The sequence below is a fragment of the Rhipicephalus sanguineus genome, chromosome 4, assembly GCF_013339695.2.
Source record: "Rhipicephalus sanguineus isolate Rsan-2018 chromosome 4, BIME_Rsan_1.4, whole genome shotgun sequence".
Classification (NCBI taxonomy): domain Eukaryota; kingdom Metazoa; phylum Arthropoda; class Arachnida; order Ixodida; family Ixodidae; genus Rhipicephalus; species Rhipicephalus sanguineus.
This window is the reverse complement of record NC_051179.1, coordinates 210,065,607-210,091,943: the sequence shown is the minus strand read 5'-3', so window position 1 is coordinate 210,091,943 and position 26,337 is coordinate 210,065,607. Positions and strand designations below refer to the sequence as shown.

The window sequence follows — 26,337 nt, the reverse complement described above, 5'->3', positions numbered from 1 at the left end:
TAGAAAAAGAAGTACCCGTCTCTTACTCAACATTTCGAGGCCTCCTTACTTGAAGCATGGCATAAACGCCCCAGCACGTGATCTTGGCCCGATAGCTGTGGTCGACTTAGGAACCTATTGAGGCGCTTTCGTACTTCAACAGAACAACCGGGGAGAGTCATTGAATAAGACGCCGCGCTTGAAAGTCATTAACGTTATTAAGACGAAAGCCTTAGATGCCTCATCAAACGCGAAAGTTGACCGGCGTCCCGCGTCGGCGTCCCCCTTCGGCGGGGTCAACACTGAGTCAAAAGATCATCATCTCGCGATGACGTCACTGTATGACGTCATCTTCACGTCACAAATCACCAAAATATGTGACGTCACTATGACGTCACCATGAAACTACAGTGAAGCCATGTGACGTCTCATGAGGACATCATAATTTGAAATCGTAGCTTGGTCAATGCTTGGCAGATCACGGAGGCACTGCTAAACCAGGTAAGGCGTCTCTGGCTCTGAAGGCAGTGGCAAACCACGATAGGTACAGAAATCTTTCGGAGGGTGGCGGGGCAGGGTCAATACATAACCTGAGAAGAAGAAAAAGAAGATGGCTTTCATCTTGCAGTTGCCTTAGGTGAATGCATAAGGGACCCTGTGAGTCTTCTGCGTTGAGGTATGCCCAGTGGCCGTACGGTCACCGACAGAAAGGACACTGGAAATATGTGTCAACGTGCAGATTCATGGCTGAAACATCGCATAATGAAGGCCGTTCTTCCTTACTGTTTTTTTTTCATCTACAGTCACGCACCAACTCGCCCGACTATCGATCCTTGTTTCACTGAAGGTTTTAGACTGTCGAAGCTCATACGTAGGCGTTCTTACATGGAGGTTACAGCGCTGATTTGCTGATCCCTAATATCGGCGTCAGCGCGACAACAACGAGAAAAAGCCCACGAAAAAGCAGGTGAAGCGTCTAGAAGATGCTTGAAGGAACACGTAAGGCCTTTTTTGTTCAGCCCTTTAGGGTAGCCCTTTTTCTTCACGAAAATTATAGGCACTAGCTTTGCCCTCTCCTCCACTGTATTTACAATACCATCGCGAAACACTAGGCACGCATGGAATGGCAATTTTAATTTACCTACAAGCTATACTTGTATGGAAAACCCTTATCGGAATTTCACGGGACAGAAATTTGAAACCTACTACCCTTAGCAGTTAAGGTGGCAAGAAACTTTAAGCACAATGTGAAATTATTTTGCTTACAGCATCAAGACATGTAAATAGGCTTTTTTTTCTCTTTCTCCTGCACTAGTCAATGCTTTGTACCAATTTACTTGTTATACTTGTTGTGAAAATGCGATTATGTGCATGCACTTGCGTATATATGTAGGTATGAGCATACGAGAATAGCTATATGTATAAATAGGTGTGTATATACTTCTTTATTGTTATATCTGCTCTGCTAATCTGCTTTTATGTACTCCGATAAGCCCCGCTCACTAGCCAATGTAGGCTAACGGTGCAGACATCTTGAAATGCTTTCTTTGATTTGTAAATAAAAATCAGATTGATTGATTGATTGATTGATTGATTGATTGATTGATTGATTGATTGATTGATTGATTGATTGATTGGTACCAAAAAAAACATTTTATGTCAGAGTGAAATAAACGTCTACCTCATCTGCCCAACTAATTTTCGGCCTCCCCCTCGCGCACTTGCCTTGTCTTGGAATCCAGTCTGGTATTCTTAGTAGCCAGCGGTTATCTTGCCTACGCGTAAGATGCTGCGCCCATGCCCATTTCTTGTTGATTTCGACCAGGATGTCTTTAACACCCGTTTGTTCCCTGACCCACTCTGATCTCTTCCTGTCCCTTAAGGTTACACCTATCAATTTCCTTTCCATGGCTCGCTGCGTCGTCCTCAATTTAAGTTGAGTCCTCTTCCTGAACCTCCAGGTTTCTTCTCCGTAAGTAAGTACCGGTAAGATGCAGCTGTTATATAGTTTTCTCTTGAGGGCTACCATTCATGACTCGAGAATGCCTGCCAAACGTGCTCAACCCAATTCCTATTCTTCTGGTTACTTCAGTCTCATGGTTCGGCTCCGCGGTCACCAACTGTCCTAAATTCTCATCATCATCATCCGGACTATGCCCACTGCAGGGCAAAAGCCTATCACATGATCCTCCAATCAACCCGATCCTGTGCTTGCTGCGGCCACGTTATACGCGCAAGTTTCTCAATCCAGCATTCGCCTATTTTACTGTAACCGGGAGATGCTTGCTTATACAGGCTATGCAATTCCCGGACCGCAGAAAAAACAAAAATCACATCGGCGTTCACCCCGATTTGCTTAAAGCGGTGTGGAGCATGATCAAATACAAGAAGTTGTATGTACATTGTGTTAACCAGGTGGTGTAGTGTATATTATTCCTTTAACCTGCGTATAATCACGCATGCCGGGCCGACGTCAAGGTGCGTCAATGTGCGACTGCACGATCACCTTTGGAATGTGCAGACTGGCAGTACCTAGTATTTAAGGGTACATTTTGAGCGGTGTGGGTGTGTCCCCGTTTATAATAAATGTGCACTTCTTTTCAGGAGCGCAAATCAGCTGACGAGAGAGATTGTTCAGGTGGCCGAGATGGTTCGACTAGGTGAGCGTTTATGTAAGCATGCCTTCTCACAGCCTCTCGCCCAAAGAACACGATTACCTGTTTTCTGCACATATATCTCCGGGATAGTGTCTCATTTTAGTTCGCGACTGTTTGTTATTTTTCGCAGGTGCGCAGCAGCGCAGTTTTACTTATGTGTCTGTACTTATCACAGTGTTTTTCAAAAGGAATTTTTATTTGGACGTACAGTGCTTGTCTCTGTCCCCTCGCGTCGTCCTTCGCTTATTTTCTTTTCACGCTGTCAATATCTTGTGCAATGGATACCAACTAGCACAAGCCTTCCCGTTAAAATTCACTTGGTTTCTATGAAGCGACGTGGGGCCCTCTTAAGTGGCCATGAAGGACAGGGGAGGTAATGTACGATTTCTAGAATCCCATAACTGTGCGCGCGTGGAAGACAACGACGATCGCATGTGCACTCGTGTCACGCGGCAGCTGCTGGCAGCGGGCAGTTGCGGCCGAGGCTTGCACTAGTAAAGACGTGTCTCTTTGGGTCTCGGCCTCATCCCTAAAGGGTTCAGGGCTGGCTGCAGCTGCAAAACCCTACAAACTGTAGGTATCGAGCAGCTCAACCAGATATAGGCGGGTAAATCAAATGAACGAAAATGCAGTAGTTTTATGCGGTGTTGGTGACGCTGATAATAAGTTTTGTTAATAGCGGCAAAATTATTGCTACCAAGTAGCAGATAGCATGAAAGTGTGGCGATGACGCTGTGACATGAAGGCGACAACGGCAGGGAGGCCAAAATAAATTTCGGCAAGTCAATCCAAAGTGCGCGAGGAAATGACCGCATCGTGAGAACATCTTTAAGTGCTTAAAGCGGAATCATGACAGCGTGCCGACAATGGTGGCACATTTCCATTCGTTTACTCGAGGAAGGCCAGACATTAAATTCGCAGTAGTATTAGCCTCCCTGTTTTTCTACTTTTCAACTCTCTACGTCCTGCGCACTGGGGGCGCCAGTAAGAGCAGAACAACTTTCTTGAGTCGGCATAGTTCGCTAACAGAAGCGAAGGGGACAATAGACGGTCCCTGCAACCACCGGCCCTGGAGCAGCAATCCAGCGCCATAAGCGACTTACTCGCACCATACATTTAAACCTCCGGGTACTCCACAGTTCTTACGTGCGCATGAGCGAAAACACGTGCGCCGCAAAGAGCTGACCGTCGTTTGCCATTTAGTTTGTGCGATACCCCTGTGAACAGGCAGATAAACTTTGGTCAACAAGTACGACAAGCTAAAGAGCCATAGAAATCAAGACACCGCAAATGCGCCGCATGTTTTCACTTCTTTAGACCATATCTGAATGCTGCTTGAGGAGGATCTACTAGTCGTCACACCCAAATACAGTTTGCACGCGATTTTGTTGCCAGGTAATTATTGTTAGTGTCGTATCTATAACTTAATTTTATTGTTCTACATCTGTCCTTCGTTTTCGCATGCTCCAAATGAGCAACCTGCGTCTTGTTTTAGGGGCGAAGCTCTTTAAGGCGGCACCCGTTCGTCCCTCGTAGTCGTCGTCGTCGTAGTAGTACTAGTAGTAGTAGTCGTAGTCCGTAACAAGTCTTGCGCTTTGACCTCCAAGGTGGTGCCGGTGGGAGATTTTTCCTGTGCGTTGTTGAACTATAAAAAATTCGCAGCGTGCGCGTTAACTAAAAGCCGAATTCTTCTGTCTCTCATTCCCATTAGCAGCCATTGGCATGTTCCAGTAGGAAACGTTAGTAGAAGTAGAAGTGTAAGTGTTAGCTAAAAGCCGACTTCTTCTTTCTCTCATTCCCATTAGCACCCATTGTTTACTTCCAAGGTAGTGCCTGGTGAGATATCTCCTGTGCGTGATTAAACAATAAAAATTTTGTTCAAAACGCCGTTGATCGATGAAATAAACCAACGAATAACGCCAGATGTTTTGTTAAAGCAGAACGAAAGAACGCCATATGTTTCTAAAGCAAGACGAAGAGACGCCAGCTGCTTAACGAAAGACGCCAGATTTTCCTAAAGCAATGGTTATCTAAACAATGAAAATTCACAGCGTACATGTAAAATTAAAGTGAGCTGCAAGTCGTCATAACTCATCGAACCTTTAGTATAAACGCGCCCAATCTCACGTCGGTGATGATGTACTGGGCAGAATTCACGGAAGATTCACGGTTTACCGATGAACCTCCGCAGCTTCGCCCACTCATCATCATTCACTCCGTGGATATGCTGTGATTTTTTTTTTCTTCTGCATGCCGAATTTATCGTGCCTTGGTCCTTGCCTTTCTGGTTGGTACTCACGGCAGAATTCGTTGCTACTATACTTTATATTAAGAACTGCATCTCTTCAGTGACAGAATGGGGTGACTATTATCCAGTTGCTGATTTTTGCCCTACGAGTTCTACTCGTGGTCAATACTGACACTATGCATAAATAAGTGATGTCCAGTTTGACAACACAGTTGCTACAATGGCTACGTGAAGTACATTTTACACAACATTCACAACGCTCGTGTGCGTCCCTGTCTACCTTCCTTCCTTTGCTGTGTTACCTATCTTTCAGCTAGCCGAGGAAGCCGCGAAGGGCCAGCAGCCCTTGGCGACGAAGCCTAGGCGGGGTTCAGGCCCATCCCCCCAATTCGTAAGGCACTTAATAGAGTTCTTTGATCTGATCTGAGTGCGTACGTGCTTGAGCTGCATATTGTGTAAAATGTACGCAAACCAACTCGCCCACATCGTAGTTCTAAGTGAATGACTTACTGTCTTCAGGCGTGACGTTTAGGACATTTGAGGAATCATAACCAGGTGATGACATAAGTCGGAAAGTCGTTTCACTGCAATGAGAAATACACGCTATAAAATGCACATAGCATGACAGTGTTAAATCACTTGTTTGATACGATTATTAACTGCAGGGGAGGGCAAGTCTACGCGTCTCAAGTAAGCGGCCGACGGCCACTTCATAGTGTATAGAAACCCACAAAATATGTCTAACAGGCCCGACATTGCAGGAAGCTTATATGTTAACAATGGCATGCCGGGCAGTTTTCTAATCTTTTCGCAGACAATATTACCGGCGAACTAGTAATTCTGAAGCAAAATGTTTAAGTGGGTGGCGCAGTGCACGTACCGTAACGAGCTTCAAAGCAGGATATATCACTAAGGTTCGTTGCCGAATTTAATTAATACGAACAAAATTGTCGTTCACTGGCTTCCTGTGACACAAATTTGTAAATAAGCTAATATTAGGTACGCGATACTCATCCAAAACAGGTCTACATTGCGATTTTGCTGAACAGACTTTTCTCACGGATCCTTGTTCGTAGTGCCGACATATCGGCGCAGCTGGCTGTCACACGCAGCGTGCCGACCAGGCCAAATTGGCCGTAAAATTGTTGCTAGAAGAGACGCGCCATTCGCACTAACGTTGCTTGACCCATCCGAACAAGATGTCCGGCGCTGCTGCTGTAATTATTCATTGTGGTGGATGCACACGTTGGATGCAATGAGTCGCGGCATTGCTGACAAGAGACATTGAGATAAAAGACAGAACTTGGCGCTGGGTGAAAGCTTGTGTTTGTGTTAGTTGTTATAAGAGGATATATTGAACGTATGTCTACAGAATCTGATGCCCGAAAGTTAAACCGAATTTAAAAGCATGCATGCGAAGCTCGAGCAACATGGAACTTGCAACTTCAACAAATTACGGAAAAAGAACGCAGCCATATATACTGGAGCACGTGCTGTGGCTTAGGGTAATTGACGCCGCAACAAAGGACGTAACACCAAAACAATTAGTGTGGACATTACAGCCAGACAGGTATGTGCGCTCACTTGAGTGCTGTAGGATACATTGCAGTCCCAAATGAAAGCTTTCTAGGTTGCACAACGTACTTATTTCGCTGTTAGGTGCTTAAAAAGTTTCTGTGTTAAAATCAGCTTGTATATTTCAAAGTCGTAGATAGGTCGCATACGCGAGTACATCTTCACTTCGTGGACGCACAACAGCGCGAAAACGTACTCAAGAACACTTATTTAAGGATAATAATGACTAACATATATGCAGGCCCGTAACCAGGGGGGAGGGGCAACCCTAGACCCCACCCCCCCGCCCGAGATTTTGGTGAAGTAGGTGTTTTTACCAAAAAGAAATAAAAAAATAGGTATTTTTCTCAAATAGTCAAGGTTTTCAGCAAGGGACCACCCCCCCCCCTTAAAAAATTCCTGGCTATGGGCTTGCCAACATATATACTTTTTAACTAACGATGAAGTTCACTGAACGTTCGCAGTCTTTCTGGATAGTCTAACACGCAGAAACTACAGAACTGTGACGAAGATATTCACTTTTCCAGTGCCGAACCAAACGAGCTGCACAAATAGAGATGAAGAAGCCTCACGTACATCTGTTCGCCTTCTCCCAACTCGAACGAGACTGGAATGGCGCTGTCTTTAGTGTCGCCGGATTGACTGCTACGAACGCATTTCGCTTTGCCCCCGAAATACTTGTCCTCTTCAAAGTTTCTGTAGATCTGGTACAAGGTTCCTTGGAATGGGAAGCACTGTTGAAGAAATAAGAGCGTATGTAGAGAAAATGCGATTGTACTTCGTTAAACTACATCCTTGTCTTCGTCTGTACAGTTTGTGCAATGTTGACACATTTTTTGCTGCATAAGAAGCAGCTTTCTTTATTATAGTTGGACGTGCAATGAAAGTGTACGTTTTAACGGCAGCTATGATACAAGAAACAGTTATCTATACGTTTTAGAGCGAAAGCTGTTATGAGATCATTTCAACGGCCGTTTTGGCGCCGTAGTTGTCCGCCGCCGCCACCGCCGTTGTCCGTAATCGCTATCGCACGATATATAGAACGAGGTTCAAACCTGGGCCCTCTGCGTGGGAGCCCGGTGCTCTACCTCGGAGCCATGCCGGTGCTTGAAACTGCGTTGCAAAAAGACCCTATACAGGCTTCATGTCGGGAAGGAACCACATTACCATATGTAATGTAGTGTGGTCGAAAAGTAAAATAACAACCAGGCGTCACACAAAAGCGCATTCTGTAACCGGGCGTCACACAATGCGAATTGCGCAACGAGTGGGTTGTTGAATGCTTCCAACCCATTGCAAAGACCTCTGCGATAATTCTTCATCGTCATCAGCCACAGCATCAATAAAGTGCACATAATGCCTTACAGGTGTTTAGCGAGTACCACGGTTCTCCGCAGAATGACGAAAAATTGCATAATGGCTGCTTCCCTATTTCACAAAAGTTATGATGATTTATAGCGTAGTGGGTTGCTCGCAAGAGGACTTCTATTGGTTGCCAAGGAAGCCCATAAGGCTCTCATGATCCATTTCCTCAGGCTCTCAATAAAGTTAACTCTCTCTCTCTCTCGCTCTCCGTTTCTCTATTTAACTTATGTTATAAAGCGTGGTGGGACAGTTAAACAACGACCGGGCATCACACAACATGAATTACGTAACTAGTGGGTTGTTTAAAGCTTCCAACCCATTACAAAGGGCTTAGCCATAATTCTTTATACCCATGAACCGTCGCATCAACAAAGTGCACATAATGCCTTACAGACTGTACCTCGCTTCTCCGCAGAATAACGGATAATGTCGTGGTCGGTGCTTCCCAACTTCCCAAAAATTATGATTTGTGGCGTAGTGGGTACGTTGCTAATGCACTTGTATTAGTATGGATGGATTGAAAGAACTTTATTGTTTGTCCGGCAGATTAACGGCCCGGGCTCAGGTCTCCCATGTCGGGACGTGAAGGCCTTGCCTCTCCGCCGCTTCACGGGCCTGCTGGACTGCCCAGAGTTGGTCGGCGAGCTTGGAGCTGCGCAGAGCGGCTTCCCACCTCGCCGAGAGAGCATCGGGATTAATACGTTTGGCTTTAGCCTCGCATTCCCAGAGCATATGCTTAAGCGTAGCTGTGTCTGTCTGGCAGACCTTACAGATGCTGGTGTTATAGATCTCGGGTATATTCGGTGATATAACAGTGGATTAGGGTAAGTGTTCGTTTGCAGCTGTCTCCAGGTAACCGCTTGAGCTCTGCATAGATTGCCACGAGGCGGAGGGTAGCATCGCCGGGCCAAGTAGAAGGTCTTGGTCAGTTCGTTGTATCCCGTAAGTCGATCCCGGTCCGCGAACTCTTCGACAAGGCCAGCTCCTCCCGCACGGGTTGTTGCGTCGCGTGCGGCGGAGTGCACTGCCTCGTTAAGGTTGGGGAAGTGCGGGCAGACTTCGCCCATATGGGCGGGAAACCAGATCAAGGTAGCCTGAGAAACATGGCCGGCATTCGCGAGTATACGAAGGGCTTCGATCGAAATCCTACCCTTAGCGAAATTCCGTACAGCTGTGCGCGAGTCACTGAGTACAGTCTGAGTGTCAGCGTCAGTTATGGCCAGAGCAATGGCCATTTCTTCAGCTACCTCCGGGTGTCGGGTCTTGACACTAGCTGCGTGCGTTGTTGTTTTCTCTGTGTTGATCACGACGATCGCGAACCCTCGTCCGTCGGATAGCACGCGGCGTCAGTGAAACGCGCGTTCTTATCGGTACAGTATGCTTTCAATAGAAGTGTAGCTCTGGCTTTTCTGCGACCTGGGTTGTAAATCGGGTTGATGTTTCTTGGCACCGGGGTGACTTGTATCTTCTCTCTTATCCCCTTAGGTATGTCCGCCTTGTCACCGTGCTGTCGGTGATATGTGATGCCCAACTCTTGTAATATATGCCTTCCCGTGCTGGTGATGGTGAGCCTTTCGAGGTGTGAAATTCTTTGCGCTTCCGCTATCTCGTCCAAAGTGTTATGGATCCCCAGTTGGAGTAACCTCTCAGTGCTGGTGGATTCCGGTAGGCCGAGGGCGACTTTGTATGCCCTGTGGATGATAGTGTTAATCTTATTCTTTTCGCCTTTATACCAATTGTGCATAGACGCTACATATGCGATGTGACAAATGACAAAGGAGTGGATCAGCCTGATGAGGCTGTCCTCCGTCAGCCCACCTCTTCTGTTTGTGATCCTGTTGAGAAGTCTGACGGCGTTAGTGGTCTTGTGAGTGAGTCTTTTTATAGTTTCACCATTCACCCCGTTGGATTCGATAATCATTCCAAGGACTCGGATGCGATTGACAATAGGGATGGTGCCCCCGTCTTTGGTCTGTAATTGGATCTCTTCGTTTTCTCTTGTTTTAACGAAACTCTTGGGGGGCCTGCCCTTGAGGGTAGGCCGGTACAGCAAGAGTTCTGACTTTTTGGGAGAACATCGAAGACCGGTGCCAGCCAGGCACTCCTCGACTACCTCAATGGCATCCTGCAGGGCCGTCTCAATCTGTCCGTCGCTACCCTTAAAGGACCAGATCGTGATGTCATCCGCATATATTGTGTGATTGACATTGCTCACTGTTTGAAGCCTTTTGGCAAGGCTAATCATGATCAAATTGAAGAGCATTGGAGAGATTACCGAACCCTGCGGGGTTCCTCTGCTGCCGAGCTCCTTTTCTTCGCTTGCGATATCGCCCGCTAGAAGGATGGCTTTCCTTCCAGTGAGGAAATCTCTAACATAGTTATAAATCCTCTCACCAAGGTCGAGCTCGGATATTTGTCTCAGAATGGCGGAATGGCTGACATTGTCAAAAGCACTCTCAGGTCTAGGCCCAAGATCGCCTTAGTGTTGCGAGACCTGTTATCGAGAACCTGATGCTTGAGCTGGAGCATCGCATCCTGCGTCGACAGGTGTGCCCGGAAGCCTATGATGGTGTGCGGGTATGCTTCCGTAGACTCGAGGTAGTTGTTGACGCGGTTGAGGACGGCGTGCTCCATTCCTTCCCTACACATGAGGTTAGGGAGATAGGTCTAAGAGTGTCGAGACCGGGGGTTTTGCCAGGCTTGGGGATTAGGACTGTCTTGGCCGTCTTCCACTGCACTGGTATGTTTCCAGCCCTCCAACGTTCATTTATGTAATCCGTGAGCCTTACTAGCGAGTTCTCATCAAGGTTCCGAAGCGCTTTATTAGTAACACCATCCGGCCCAGGCGCCGAGCGTCCGTTGAGGTCGTGCAGTGCTGCTCGGATTTCTTCCTTGGAGAAGTCTTCGTCCAGTGGTGTGTTTGCTTCACCGCTGTAATCCGTGTGTGTGACAGCTGGGCCCAATGGAAGATACTTATGAATTAGCACATCGACCACTGCTTGCTCTCCTAGTTCTCGCACACTTGTATGGAGAAGCCTGGCGAGGCATTGTCTCTGATGGGTTTTGGTCTTTGTGCTGTCAAGGAGGTGTCGGAGAATCTGCCATGTCTTTCCGTTATGTAGCTGACCATCAACGGAATTACAAAGCTCATCCCATTGTTGTCTACACAGGATACGACAGTGTTCCTCAATAGCCTTGTTTAGCTCGGCAACCTTCTTTCTGAGTTTACGGTTGAGGCGCTGGCCTTTCCACCGATTCAGCCACAAAAAATTTATAACGGGCTCTAGAAATGCCGCTCTTCCAGCTTTGGCTATGACTGTGCTGCGCTTTCCGCGCAGGCCTGGCGTTTTTTTTTTCTTCATCAATTACAACTTATAAAAACATTTATCTTAATAGAACGTTTATCCTAATACCGTCGGAGACCTCGCACAAATAAAGCTATTCTCGGAAGCCACTTTCTCTTAGCGAGTCATGGAAGACAACGATGAGCATTCAGTCACCACCATTTCCGGCGCCAGTTGCGGCACCGGGAAGATGTAAAATTACACGGTCGCTCTTTGCATATACGCATCTAGTCTTGCAGAATATCAGTTCACGCGAGAAGCAAAGACATTGCAACATAACAGTTAAACCACTAGAACGAACAATGCGTGCAACAAATGTCATCATAGAATATACAGAGTGGTAGCAGAAAAAAAGGGACATCCTTGTGAACACGATATCCCTTACATGAGGTTATAACATGAAATAACTTTGAACCTTCTTTGTAAGTCTCCAGGTTTCTTCCCCGCAGGTAAGTAGCGCTAAGATGCAGCTGCCCTTTAACTTACAAGAAAAGAGCAGAATGGGTCAGGGAACAAATGGGGGTTAAGGACACCTTAGTCGAAATCAGGAAGTAGAAATGGGCATGGGCAGGGCGTGTAGCGCTCATAGCGCATAGGCAAGATAACCGCTGCGCATTAATAGAAACTGACTGGATTCCAAGAGAAGGCAGAAGAGCGAGGGAGAGAGAAAAAGTTAGGTGGGTAGATGAGATTAAGAACTTTGCAGGTATAACGTGGCCGCAGAAAGCACAGGACCGGGTTGATGGGCGGAACATGGGAGAGGCCTTTGCCCCGCAGTGGACGCAGTCAGGCTGACAATGATGATGATGATTGTGCAACAGTGTAGCTGCCTTTGAATTATTAGTTCCAGTGCTATCAAAACTTACTTTATCAGTGCCCGTTAGGTGTCTCTTTGTAACTGTCATTTGCATTTGGTGTGCAGTTGCAACAATATCAGGCGTACAGTTCATGCGGCGCGTTTCCAGCGGCTGTAGAGACTGATGTAATACGTAGCAGTACCAAAGTAAATGCCCCTTCCAGTGTTCGTCGTTTCGCGATCGATCACTTTATGAGCGAACTTCCACGCTCTTGAGAGAACAAGAACGGTGACGCCAGACATTCTTTTTTTACTGCAAGACTCGAATTGATATGAGTGTGTTTTGTACTGCACAGCGACATCACCACCGACAGTCATGGGTACAGTTACCTTTTTACAGACCAAAAGAGCTAAACGTAAAATGTGACGCCGTCAAATTTTCTTTAATACAATTTCATACAGTATGTGAAATACGCTGAAAATACGCGCAAGTGTCTGTATATAAATGTAGCGACATTCGCCGATTTATACCACATAAATTCTTTTGAGCACATACTTTGCCACGAAGTGCTACATACTACGGAGACATAAAAATAATATTATTCAATTTGGGCAGCCGCTATACCGCCGCATACTTGCGGCAATAAATATAAATGTGTGGCTGTAAAATAGCGTTTATCAGTAAATGAGGAAAAAAAATGAAGAACCCTGAGAGTAATGCGGACAAATATCAAGCTCTTTGCAAGGATTTTGCACTTAATTAGTGCATAAAATGAGCGACATGCGCGATACACCAGTAACTGTCTGTGATGGTCTGCAATCAGCGAAAGAGTGACATTGTAGTGGGTCGTGTGCTGGATAAAAAAAAAAGCGGCATCAACTTGGTGCCGTAAATGCGATGCGTCGCAGCCTTTGCAATTTTAAAGACGATAGTCTTTCTTGGGATACTTAAACGGAGAAATTTTGGTCTGCCTTTCTGTTTGTCGGCACGTCACTCGATTCAGCCACTCGGCCAAAGTTGAACCACTTGCCCAAGGGCCAGCCATCTTGAATGGTACGGCTGTTCATACTTGTGAACGTTGTCGATCAAAAGTAAATGTCACGCATATCTGAGGCGCAACATCACTAGCTAATATTAGGTGGTGTGTTCCTTTATTAGAAAATGCATACCTACGTAATTCTAACGACCCTAGTTTCTTAAGCTGCGCTGAAAATGCGACTGCGCTGAAACTTGCCTTCCTCCGTAACCGTTGCACGAGCTCGTTGTTGTGTTTCGGTTTCGGTTCTGTATTCCACTGTACGAATGCCATGGGGCGCCGCTCTGGCATTCCTGTTTTACGCAGGCGACGTGTAAATAAAAGAGTGTGTGGAGAGTACTCGTTGAGTGCGGACGTTTCTTCTGCTTCAGCGCATCGCGCCAAACCGCGTGTTCGGGCTGGCTGGCGTCCCCGCCGGTCGCGTTGGTCACCGCCGGTCTTCGCCTGCTGCTGCGCCGGGACTAGCAGCCCGCAACACAGCACTCATGTTTCCCGACGTATTGCCAGATGGCGTCCATATCTCACGCAGCGCCTTCTATCGTCTTTAGACGACATTTGCAGCGAAGCACGCAGATACGCGGCCAATTTTTAAAGACGCATTCTTCCTCTGTAATAATTCATATCATCGTGCTAATCAGCGCCGCCTTGCGTCGGTGGCTGGTAGTTTCATTACGGAAGTCTCGTTAGTAAAAAAGGAACCCCTAACTTTTTATTTTGCTGAACAATAACCACGATATCAGCGATATTGAAGCCGAGATTGAGTGCTACCAAAGCTGTGATGGTTGTAGTGCGTTGTGAAGAGCTTATTGAAAATGCAACTAAACAGGTAGACGGAAGGAGGAACGATATGGGCGAAGTGCTTCGCGGGGCGCATTCGCGTGCGCTCCTCTTTCTCAGGGGCATATGAGGTGAATGCTCGGCATTAGGCGAATGAGTGTTTCAGACTCCGAAACCTACGCGAAAAATGTATGCTCGTTCATGGTTTAAACATGCGTGTCAAATATCGACGTGACTCGACCTTACCCGACGCAGATTATTACTTCAAAATGCAGGTTTAGCATGTACATAGATGGCAATTTCTCGGTTGCCAATAAGATTAATCAATTCAGTGTAACTTATTTAATCGCGATATACCTAACGGTACGACGAAATTAAAGCAGATGTTTGAGAAGTCACTTTTTAAAACACTAAGGGCCAGAGTAGGGGCTAGTTGGTTGTGCACAGTTGATACGTGTGACGCGCTATCTGAACACGAAGGAAGACGCACAAAAAAATCACGTTCGCACTCCTGTTGTGTAACACGTGTTTTTTTTTCGTCTTTCTACCTGTTCAGACAGCGCGTCGCAAGCGTCAAAAACATTCGGGAACATTCATCTTAAAATGTGCAGTGGAAAGTGCTCACGCTTTAATTTAGTTTCTCTAAAGAACGCTGGGGACACATTAAATGACACATTAGTACTACTAGGTACAAAGGTAATGCAACCTTTATTACAATTCGCAGCGAATATCTGTACAGTCCGCCACGGTGGAACAGTGGTTACTGCGCACGGCTGCTGACCGAAAGGTTCCCGTAGCCTTCTATACTACGACGTGTCTCAAATCATATCTTGGTTTTGGCACGCAAAACCCCGAAAATTATTCTTGTACGTCTAGACAGTTCAGATATTAGGTTTTCACTCGCGGCTTCAAGGTCTCAATTTAAACATTTCCGCTAAAGTGACCAAATAAAATCTCAGAGGGTCACTTATGCATTCGCTTAAGGCTACTCGATGGAGAAACCATCATCATCATCGTGGGAGCTGAAGAGCTCACCCGAGTTTTTGTACCGCACGCATTTTCAAGGCCAGCGTGCAAGTTGATTATGGGGCTGATGATGATGATCATGAAATATAGCTCACCTAAGATGGCTAGAATTTGGAGGTGTGACATCTATTACCGAAGAACGCACTAGCATAGAAGCATCATGCGCTGATACACGCAAAGTCTACGCAGATGCTGCTACTACAAGACGGCGGAGAACATCATTTCTGAGTACTAGGCACAATTTCATAAGTGGTCACCGGCGTTATTATCTAGGGAAGCCAGTTCGCTAGAAATAGAACTTCAAGCATCCATGACGCTGTGCGAGACGCCATTCTAAGCTGCTGGAATCAAACGACTGGACATCTTCACTGATTCTTTAGTGGCAATTCAGGAATTCAAGAATGTTTCCAAGGCGATAGAAATCTGCGAGGCGATACACGCCATGAATCGTAATGCAGCTACTTGCGTCAGGCTACACTGAATCCAAGGCCATACTGCGAACCCTCACACTATTGCTGACCAGCAGGCCTGGGGTGCTATGCAGGATGGCCCGAGTTTGGCGAAACTCGGGATCTTTCCGAGCTCTGGCGACACCCCCTTTTGAACGAGCTAACAGTACGAGAAGGTGAAATCCATCCCTCAGCGCGCGATCCGTTTCATTGGTTACGATGGAACGCGGCGCCACGTCAAGGGCGGTCGCGAAGGTTGGGTGGTGTCGTCAAACTAGAGGCACCTTCTTTCATTTGTTTGTCGTTCCACTGAGTGCAGAAGTGCACCCATGCAAGAAAAGTGGCAGAAAGTGCGCGGGCCGTTTGAATTCATTTTCAAGCGTTTAATGTCTGCACTAAGTATCCTTTAGAATAATCAGCACCTTTGCCTCTGAGATTAGTTCCGACCGAGCGCCTTACGACACCGCGGCTAGAGCTAATCGCCAAGGCCACGTGTATAATCACCATGGTCAGCCAGTACATTCTAGCGCGTTGCTCGGCCGGCGCGCGCCCTCGTCGTTCTCTTCTCATCGTCTCTCAGAGCACGTGCGCCCGGCTGATTAGCTAATTGGCTGGGCGGTATACCTAGCTAAGTCAGGACATGCTATGACGAAGCTGAATAAGCCAAATCATGCTAAGGCCGAGCTAATAAGCCACGTCTTACTAAGATCATGCTAATGAACCGTGTAAAGCTAAGAACAAACTAATTAAACGACAATTAGGACGGGAAATTAAAACAAAGATAATACCGAGCTTGTGTTAATTACCGTAGTGCTAAATAGGATTATGCTAATTACATCTGTACTATTCAGGACCTTGCGAATTAACCTGAGTTATTAATGTCGTGGTAATTAAAACATCAACAATTAAGACAGGACTGTTCAGCATCATATTAGTTAAGACCGAGCTAAACAGGCCATGCTAATTAGCACAACGCATATTAGGAGCGCGCTAATTCAAACCAAGCTAATTAAAATCTTCCAGTACACGGTACTTATGATTACCTAATTAGCATAATTAGGTACACTCGTGCTAATGAGACCTTGATAATGAAATCTGATTATTAATGCGGTGTTAACTAAAACATCAATTAACATCATGTTAATTAAAGCCTAGCTATCAATAGCATGAATATTGAGACCGAACTCATTACTCCGAAGCAGACCAAGCTAAGTAGACGAGCCACGTAATAAGCTCAAAGAAGCTAGGTGACCACAAGCTCTTCCGATGGCGCCAGCCTTGCACAAGTAGTGCAAGCTGACCAAATTATTTTATATGCGAAGAAGCTGCTGAGTACCGTCCACTGCATGAAACACTTGAGAGGCATAACGGCACTATGACAGTCCCGAGTGAACTGGGGCCTTTTCAGAATCAACGAGAATGTGCCCGAGTTCGCACGTCAGTCGTTTGATTTACAGACGCCCGCGGCGAAGATCGGGTCCGCCCATCGCGTTTGCTCTTGGGGAGGAGCAGCGTCACGGCGCAACGCCAGCGAGCGGCACGATTAATCTATCAGCTTAATCGCAAGATATGCACACACGCGCGAAGAACTAAAGGTCATATCATCACGTGGCTACGATGTCTCGCATTCAACTTCACCGCGCTCACGATGTACCACTCAGTCACGAAGCAAGCGCCCCTGGGATTTGCGGCGAGAAATAATATTATTACTTGTTTGTGGAGACATTGTTTCTGCCGATTCGTTACTACAGAAATATCTTCAGACATGTAATGTAAGTATAGCAGTAACCTGTCCATTTATTTGTCTGCAATATTCCAGAGAAGCGAAACGAGCTGCACCAGAGTGCTGGAGCGCCTTGTTACCTTCGAGAGTGGAAATTTCCATGCTGCAGGTGGAACTAAAGAATTCCCGAAAGAGGACAAACGCCCACGAACACGCCCATGGGAGGCGCGATGAACAGTTGGCAAAAAGATAGCGCGACAATCACGCTGACGTCGCTATACTGTCAAAATGTTGACTGAGTGGCGGCGCTCACGCGTTCGCACGCGGCGTTCCTTTGAAAACCGCCGCAAATGCCGCATATGCGTAGTGACGCCATGCTCGTTCTTGTAGCCGTTTTTATCAACGCTGCTATTGCGTGCTCCGCACTGTCTTCCTGTCATGACCGCCGTAATGCGAGCACGGAGCAAACTCGTGTGCCCAAGAAGCTCGGGCCATTCTGCATAGCACCCCTATCCTCCTGATACAGGTCTTCCATCCATTCTCCTTCCACCTCAACCCCTCAACTCCCTCCGAGCCCGTAAAAAAGTTATCCGGAAGGATACACGCGCCCTTCTGCCGCGCGTCTGCTCCCTCCCCCTTACCTTACTAGGGCGGAGGAAGTCGTGCTTAGGAGGCTCCGGGCTGGGGCGGCAATTACACAGTCTGTCATCTGAACGTGGAACTAGTCGCATTTACCTCTAGATGCTACGTGTCCGTAACGTTCTGTTCCAGTGATGCAAGCAGATATATGCCATCCTATATAGGAATGCCAAAGGTTACAGTCGGGACGCTCCCATCACCTCCTGTAAGCCGGCGTTCGCTACAGCGACACGACCAGCTGTGATAGCTGGATACATGATACCAGACTGCCCAAGACACTCCTTCACTTAATACACAACAACGGTCTTACGGTCCACACCTAATACACACAAAATATTACGCCTTAAGGGCAAATCTATGTCGCACTTAAAAAAAGAAGACGGCTCCAAACTGGCTCCCATTCGCGATCCCGCCGCGGTGGCGTTAGTCGGAGGCGCCACCAACTTTCTTTGTGGCAATGCACTTGCGTCGGTCGTTGCTAGATTTTCGTCGGTGAGAGAGAGAGAGAAATGTTTTAATGAAAAGCTGGAGGTGTTTGCCGGGCTATTCGCCTGACATGCTACTCCAGGTGCTCCAGGGTGATGATTATGATATATACACTGATAACACACACATACATAGACTACACTGTTTACAAAGTTTCGGCCAGGCTTGTGGCCGGCAAGAAAGTCAGCAGCGCTTTCGTGGCGCGTAAAGCACAGGTGCTGCTTTGCCATGGGCCCACAATGTGGCGCAGCTCTGAACACGAGTCCCGTTGAAGGTGCAAGGCCGCCTTCAGAGATCGTCTTTCTGATACGTATCGCCTGCATTCACATAGAACGTGTTGCAGGTCTTCTGAGACGTTACATTGAACGCACTGTGGTGAGTCCGACAGCTTGGTTTTGCTCTTAAAGTAATTATGTAGGCGACGTTTAATCGGTGAAAGAGCTTTATCGACGTGTACATTTAACAACAATTCTATAAATTAACAATAGCCTCATGTCAATAAACGATCACGCCATTAGTGCGAACCTTTCGCCAGTTAGTTGCCCAAATAAGCCATGCATAATTCAACCCTTGCTATGCAACCATTTGTCGATGAAGTGTTATTTGAATGTACCACTGTTTAGATGTTTGTTAAGGCAAAATCATCTACATCTTCATAAGATTTATCTACGTATATAGGCAGTAAAAAGAAACCCCGTTCCCGCCAGTTTCTTACAACATTATCACGCGCTAACAAATGATACATCGGGACCACTCGTACTACTAAATGTACCATGACAGTGCGAGTTCCCTTGCCTATTTGTGCCTTGCCTTTTATTCAATGCTGATGTGCATTACACTTGTGGCCGCGGCGTCACAGAGCCAGTATGCTCAAAGTTGTAAAGAAAGTGAGGCACTTTCGTCGCTTCAGACAATTGTATTAGCAGCAATTCCTGAACAATACACTCGTGGGTGCTCTTTGAGTTCATGCATGGGTCCCATTTCTTTATTTATGTTCGCTTTCCGCCTGTTTGAGTCCCTTCAAAAGAAAACTAACCCTAGTAATGCAAAATAATTTAACCACTTATTTTCTCAATTCTTTACATGCTCGACGCAGTCAACTACAGCAAAATCCTGCCTACAGGGCTGCAGCAAACTGCCTACAATCTTTTAAGGTGCGGTTGAGAGTTTAATAGTGAGTCTCAAAGTTTGGACATACAGAAGTGGTAATAAAAGCTATGGCTGTAAAATTTGCAAGGTATTTAAATGTAGACTCAGCTTCCCATTGGAGCTCAAAATTAGCTTCAAATTGCGTTTAGTATGTTTTATTTTTGTTTTGTTTTTTAGTTTATTTACATATACATTTTTGTAAAGATCTGCTATTTGTAGAGCATTGCAATTTTGCACAAAGGTAGCTACTACCACTTTCCAGAGTGGATCTAAAATTGTGAGCGCACAACAAAAACTATATTTGTTATGTTTTTTTACTTTTGTCAATGTGTGGAAATTACCATTTATAATGGTTTTTTATGCTAAAAAAGGAAAATGCGCCTAGGCTTCTAATTCTAGTTTCAGCTGTCTGAATGCCACTAAATAACACATCTACAGTTTTTTGTTTGCTTACACCCGATAGTTTCCGAGAAAAAGATACAACAACTTCAAAAATGTTATTTTAAGAAAACGCAGAAATTATGTAGGGGTACACGTGCATTTCAATGTCAACGTGTCAAAGACAAAGGACGAAAATTTATTTTTGAAAGCACAAGTGCCCAAGTGTGATATATTTTCTAAAAGATAAAGACATTCTCTATCACGTGATCGCAAAATCCCAAAATTGGATTTTTTACGAAGGGAAGCTTCACCCCACCTTAATGCAAGCGCACTGTGCGGAACACATGTGTCAGCCTACTTTCCGTGATATGTGTCAAGAAGTACGGCAGCTCTACAAGGCCCCATTCTCTAGTTATCTGATTTCGCAGCTGTCCCGCAGTGCTTTCTATGAGCACGATGCAGGCTTGATTGCAATGTCTGCAGCCCGAAGGCAGAATGCTCTGCGGCTACGTAGCCAGTGATATAACACAAGGGGAGCATCGGTACATAGCTCTATATAGTCGATGAAAACAGAATAAATAAAATAACACCGAGCAAGAAAATAAAACGTCCAGATGAATGTATTTACCTAAAAGCAAATGCCGAGTCTTCAAGAGCGCCACAAAGCATTTAATGAGTCCACTTGCCCGTGCTTCTCACACAAGCACGCAAATATTTTGCAGCACTTGAACGGGCTCAACGCATTTACCTTGCGTGAAATTTTTCTTCGCCGACGGCTGAACTCTCCTGTAGAGCTCTCTGTCAGACCTTGGTAGGGCCCGCTCCCAATATGGGAATCTGCCTGCCTGCCGGCGCAAGGAAAAGTAATGTCTTTTGCGCGTATTTTCTGTACCCGAATCGCACCCTGGCGCAAAACACGGTCCCTGAGTTTTCTTGTTTTTTGTAGGCGCCATTCTTGTCAAGGCTAGCTAACACGAGAAACTCGTAAAACCATGTGTACTGCCAGCGAAGCTGACAAGCACTCTGTCGCAGGTGGCCTGCACTGTCGTCTTCCCCGTGTTAAGGTCAGTGAACGGGAAAAGTACCGCGACCGTACGGCCCGCCGCCATACTTGGTCCAGTGCGGTTGAAGCAGCGTTGGCGCGGTGTTGACCTTAGGTGGAATAACGCATGTTTTACAAATTGCGTGCGTTCTTGCAGCCCCGAACGAAGCATACCATTGTTCTCCAACTAATTTTTCATGAAATAGGTGCAGTTTTCACTTGCATTGTGCACGCACGCACGCGTACTGACACGATGAGACAATGCGAATGGCGCGGCACTTACGCGATCCGGTGTCGGTATTTATTGTCAAGCTCCTGTAATCTGTCTGTTAATAAACACACACTAGAGACGCGCATGATGCAATCAAGGATGATTCTAACCACTATTAAGGCGAAAGCCTTTTGTCTCATACTCGCGGTGTCCGACCGTCGGTTTCCGTCCGTGCCCTGGCACGGTGCCAGCTCTGGCCCCTCCCCCTCACACCTCTCAGTAATCACGTGAAGGTACAGTGGCGTATAGCAGCAGTTGCACGTTGCTCTTTCCAAGGCCCATTGCGCAACTCTTGCGCACTGCGAAAGTTGACAGAACCGGCAAGCTCGAGTAGGCACAATCAAGACAGGCGGAAGTCAGTATCCGTGCCATATTGCTGTGGGTTATCCCACAACCTTAAGAATGAAGCCAGCAAAGCGGAAGTAGATGTGGTGTTTCCAGCTCAACAAAAACTAATGAGCTTTTGTAAGGTTACCGACCCCTTCCAGAAGAAACACCGAGGATGCGAGAAGAAGCACCAGTGCCCTTTCGTGGCCTGTGCTCAAAGCGTTGCTTATAGATTCCCATTTTCGTACGGCAAGGTATATATCGGGCAGACGAGCAGACGCTATGAATGATAGGCTCAGAGAGCACAAACAGAAGGCTAACTGTTACCGCGACGGGCATGCATCAGTGCATTGTAATGACTGCGGCTGCCGACCTTCGTTGAATGAGTGTGTAGTTCTGTATAGGACAAACAATAGCCCAAGCCGCCACCCTTCTATATAGGAACTTTGATAAGGACGCGGGAGATTGTCGAAGCCTGGTTGATCGCTAAAGAAGATACAAATTGTGTTAGTGCACCCTCGATTGCTCTTAGTGCAAAAGAAATCGCCTATCCGGATGATGCAGGCTTGCGCGTGTGATAGGGTTTTGTGGTGATGGTTGCTGTCTTTTCATTGCTGTATAAGTACTACATATCTTCCGAAATAAAGATTAAGTTGTGAGTAGTGCACGTCCCGTCCTCTTTCTGTGGTCCCTGTCTTATCGGCACTATGGCTTCAATGAGATTTAAAGGGCCTCTAAACCACTCCGAGTTCAAAGACGAGAGAGCGGTTTCTTTCTCGCGTTTACTACCCTTCTTACAGGTGATATCTCCTCCTCGCCGCTTATTTCTTCATAAAGCACGTGTACAGTGTCATCGCGCAGCGTTGAGCTTATCAGAACTACGCGTTGGTTGGCTACACACCGTTATCTCCGCCTGAGCAGTCGAAAACGGACAAAACGAAGTGAAATCAGTTGACTGCGCACGATAGCCATGCGAGACAAGAAAGAACAGGCGGGCGACTGCATGGAAAAGCAGGGTAAAAGACAAGTCACAACTGATATCTCTCGTATAATGGCCAATTCAGAGTTTGTACATTAATGACGTCGCGTGAATCAGCCTGCTGGCGTCACGAAGTGCGCCGAAAAGAGGAGAAACGCCAGGAGAGAATACCAAGCTCGTTCTTTGTATTTTCAGAGGCTCTTTAGGGGCCTTTTAAGAACAGGTACGCCACACATATCTCGTTATATAGAAAAAAAGAACATGCGAGGAACATTCACAGAAATTCGCAGCTTGGTGCTTGTCGCGCTGCAAAAGTATAAAAAAGATCCAACAATAGCATGCACGCCATGAAGACCAACGATCAAAAGTGAACCCAGTGGAAAGTGATTGCAGTGGAAATGTTGTAACAGTCAGTTTCCATGGCGCGCTGATCGTTATCTGTGAGCCAAAGGTGTCAATTTTACGCCGAACTCAATAACAGCTGTCCGGTAACATTACTGTGCATGCATTATACCCCGCAAAACCGCGCGAACCACGTCGCTGTAGTACAGGGGGGACCTAAACATTAACCGAAACAACATTTGCGAGTACTCAGCGCAACGTTAACCTCAGAAAGGAGGGTATCATTCGCGGGAACGAATTTATCCCGCCGTATTCTGTGCGGCCCGTCACTTGGCGTCTTTTTTCCCGCTCGGTATAGCAAAGCGCGTTTTGCCAGAATCTCGCCGGTTGCTGCATCTGAAAGCGCACCACTCAAGCAGTCTATGATGTTTTGATGTGTTTGTTAACGATCAAGCGTCGGATACCGTGAAGTTCGCGTGCTCTGTTTTAAAGCTATAAAACAATCACCTTCCAAAGCGCCCTGCGTCGGCTGCTGAGAGGAACAAGGCAGGCGAGTGAGCAGGACTATTTATGGGGCGAATAACCACGCGACCACGAAAAACGAATCGCGAGCGCGGGAGCGAAGGGGCGGCTGTTGCATATTGGCGGCAGAAACAACCGCCGCTAGTCCAAGAAAGCACGACCAACGCGAAGGCCAAAGACGAACCTCCTGACGCTCTAGCTAATTCGGGTATTTCTCGACGCCGCCGCTGCAGCGAACTGAATTAACACTAGTCATCGACAGCCAATGTTTATCGCCGGTCTTCGAAACGCCAGACATGTCAATCGGCGACTCGGTAGATATGTAGCCTGCAAAAACGGAGTTCGACAATACTGCATAGCTTTGGTTGCTTGCCAGACCTACGCGGAACTCTGCTGCCGAAAGCTACCATATACAGTAAATTTACATGGATGGATGGATGCTATGAGCGTCCCCTTTATAACGGGGCGGTGACATGTCTGCCACCAGACAAGAAAGAAAGAAACGCTTCGACTGTGCATGTATCTAGTATCAGTGAACAAACTTGGCCCTCCGTGTCAAGATCAATCTGATTCGTTATTGATAGACGCGAAGTTTTCGGAGAAATTCTGGTGAAGAACCGTGGGCAAGAACCGCGAACCCGGTAGAGACCGCACTGACTCGTAGTGGGCTAAGGTTACATGTTCCACGTCTCTTTTTGCAACATGAGGGACGTTTTTCGTTTGCTTGAAGTACAAGGCTTCGCGCAAGCCTATTAGCGGCGTCGTTTCATGCTGTGACGATACGTAAAGTAACCCACTGCAGTTATATGTTACTGTGATTTGTTATTAGCACAAAATGCACGCTAGATGCACTTGTCAAGGAGGAATGCGGGATGCAGTAGCTTCAGCGAAGTCTTACTGCCCGAAATGAGAGCATCACGCTGAATAGTTAGGTTTTCGCAGGGCTGCTTCAGTGAAGCCTGCGAACAGTGACTGTCGAAGGAAAGCACTCAGTTCACTATTGGAGCTTTCAAGGGAGGTTATTTACCTTTGATTCGTCTTGATAAACGCCCAAATCCGGCTGTCTCTCAGGTAAACCTTGACAGTGCGTCTGGAAAATAGTTGCTGCAAAGGAAAGGATCATGATAGCAGCCGAAGGAGCCATTTCTACCTGATCAGCTTTAACTTGTGGTGAAGAACCGGGGTGTAGGTGTAAGGGAGCCGAATAAACAAAGTGCCCGCTCAGAGTGATATGTGGGAGGCCGAAAGGATGAAATGAATGGTCGCCGTCTCGTGCCCTCGCTTTTAGCAGCTAAATTACTTGCTGCGTGGTTTTTTGGCTGTTCCCCTTACAACTGCCGCAACCATGTCGTAACAAGGGGACGAACTTTTAGAGAAAAACAGTAATAATGCGGCTTGACGTGGCACAGGAGTTATGCTCCATGCACCCGCATACATCGTTGCAAGAGCTCCAATGCACCGATGGAAAGTAGCACCGATGCCCCCCCCCCCTACCCCCCCCCCCCAAAAAAAAATGCGTGGATTTAACTGCAGGCTCTATGTTGCTATATTTACTTGCCGATGTGCACGTGGAGGAAACGCTTATCATTATTTTTTTTTGTATGCGCGCAAAGAGCACTGCTTGCTTTCGCAGCTCGCATCATAAAATGTCCGTTATCTTACCTTCAGCCGAGTGCAGCTGGCTGAAACCCGGCTTGCGTGCAGGCTGGCGTGCAGTGAAGCGGAAATATACTTAATAATTTCATTTGGTTGAAAAGACAGGAAAAGACAGCAAAAAAAAAAACAGGCAGAAAATTCAGGTTGAAAAGACAAAAAACCAATGAATTGGAAAAAAGTTTGTCGGAAAGTGTCCAACGCGATCGAAAGGCCGCAAAAGTAGCCACGCGTGTGTGAAAACAACGTCGAGGTTTTTAGTTAAATGACCAAATGCAAGTGCCTTTTTGTTGGAAATGTAAATAAGTGGACTAAGAAGGCTTCAAAATCATAATTACTGAGAGCCAAGCATAAATTGTTGATTTTAACAATCATCATGTTTCTTGCGCAGTAGAAGAAATGACACTCCATTCACGCGTAATGCACGACTTTTCTTAAAAGTACTAGATGTACGATCCTTGTGTCTGCAATAAAAATACGTACTTGATCAGTGTGCTCAAAAGCACAGTTGCCGGGACTGAAACCTATGTTGTAGTCAGCTTTGCAACCGTTTGTGGAGCGATGACAAAGTCCGAGCAGCTGAATGTCACGGGTGGCAGTCCGTGCCTAATTCTAAGAAATAACACAGACAACTTGTCGGATACTCTAATTCTAACATCGATGCCTGCAGAGCGTCCTGGATGCGGATCGCTTTCGAAAGCCTGTTCACTTCCAACAACACTGTTTTTTTTTGTTTGTTTTTTTGCCGCCAAGATGTTTTTCTGCCGCCACCGGCATAAAAAAAGTAGCCATATTAACACAAAGTAGTCAAACCTGGAAAACCTGATAGACAGCACGACGGCGACGCTTTTATTTTATTTAGACGCTCGGTGAGGCCATTCGTCCACCGGTGGTAGGCGGTTGCACTGCAGTAACTTGCCTGAGTGGATCACTTGAATTAGGTCTGCCATAGAAGCCACACCGCTGCTGGTAATAAGGACTTCCGGAGCATCGTGACGCAGGAGAATGTTCTCAACGAAGAATTTGGCAACCTCTACGGCACACTTTTCGGCAGGGTTCTAGTGCGTAGTTATGGTCCGCCAGAGGGACCGCTTCTCTGGTAGGCAATGTCAGACGTCTGCCGCGTTCCCTTGGTGGCGGCGAGATCCCCTTATTGAAACATACAGAAGAGACTACGTAGCGGTTGAATCGTACAACCTTCATCCGCGGTTTTAGCAAGTGCATTTGAAACAGTTGTAACACACAGTCGGTGCCTCAAAAGTGCCTGGGGTAGGTTTCAAGTTTTAGCTGTTTAAGGGCTAGCCATGTCCGTGGAAGGTTTCTGGTGGTCACGCAGACCCACGGGCCCCGCAGGTTCCCCGCTTGGTCACGCGATCTTGCGGTGTGGCGATAGTAAGGCTCTCTAGGAAGGGGAGAGGGCTGTACCTCGCCGAGAGTGGCGAGTGATGGGGTCCTTCGGAGGGGAGAAGATGAGGAGCGTCGTCGTAGGCCCCTCATCTTCTTCCCTCCAAGCACGAATAATTATCAAGCAGCAAAAATTCATCATAGGTCAAGTATTTCTGCTACAAAA

At 46.7% G+C, this 26,337-nt stretch overlaps 1 protein-coding gene across 1 annotated transcript in view; it reads right to left on the bottom strand.

The window, feature by feature from the left end:
* The window catches only part of LOC119392025 (uncharacterized), an 85,818-nt gene extending 61,560 nt beyond the window's left edge, over positions 1-24,258 (bottom strand). The window contains exons 1-3 of the mRNA XM_049415480.1: positions 24,142-24,258; positions 7,036-7,193; positions 5,395-5,468 (exon numbers count right to left, since the gene is read on the bottom strand). Coding sequence (XP_049271437.1) covers positions 5,395-5,468; positions 7,036-7,193; positions 24,142-24,258 — 349 coding nt within the window. The remainder of the gene's footprint in view (positions 1-5,394; positions 5,469-7,035; positions 7,194-24,141) is intronic.
* Positions 24,259-26,337: the final 2,079 nt, after the last annotated feature.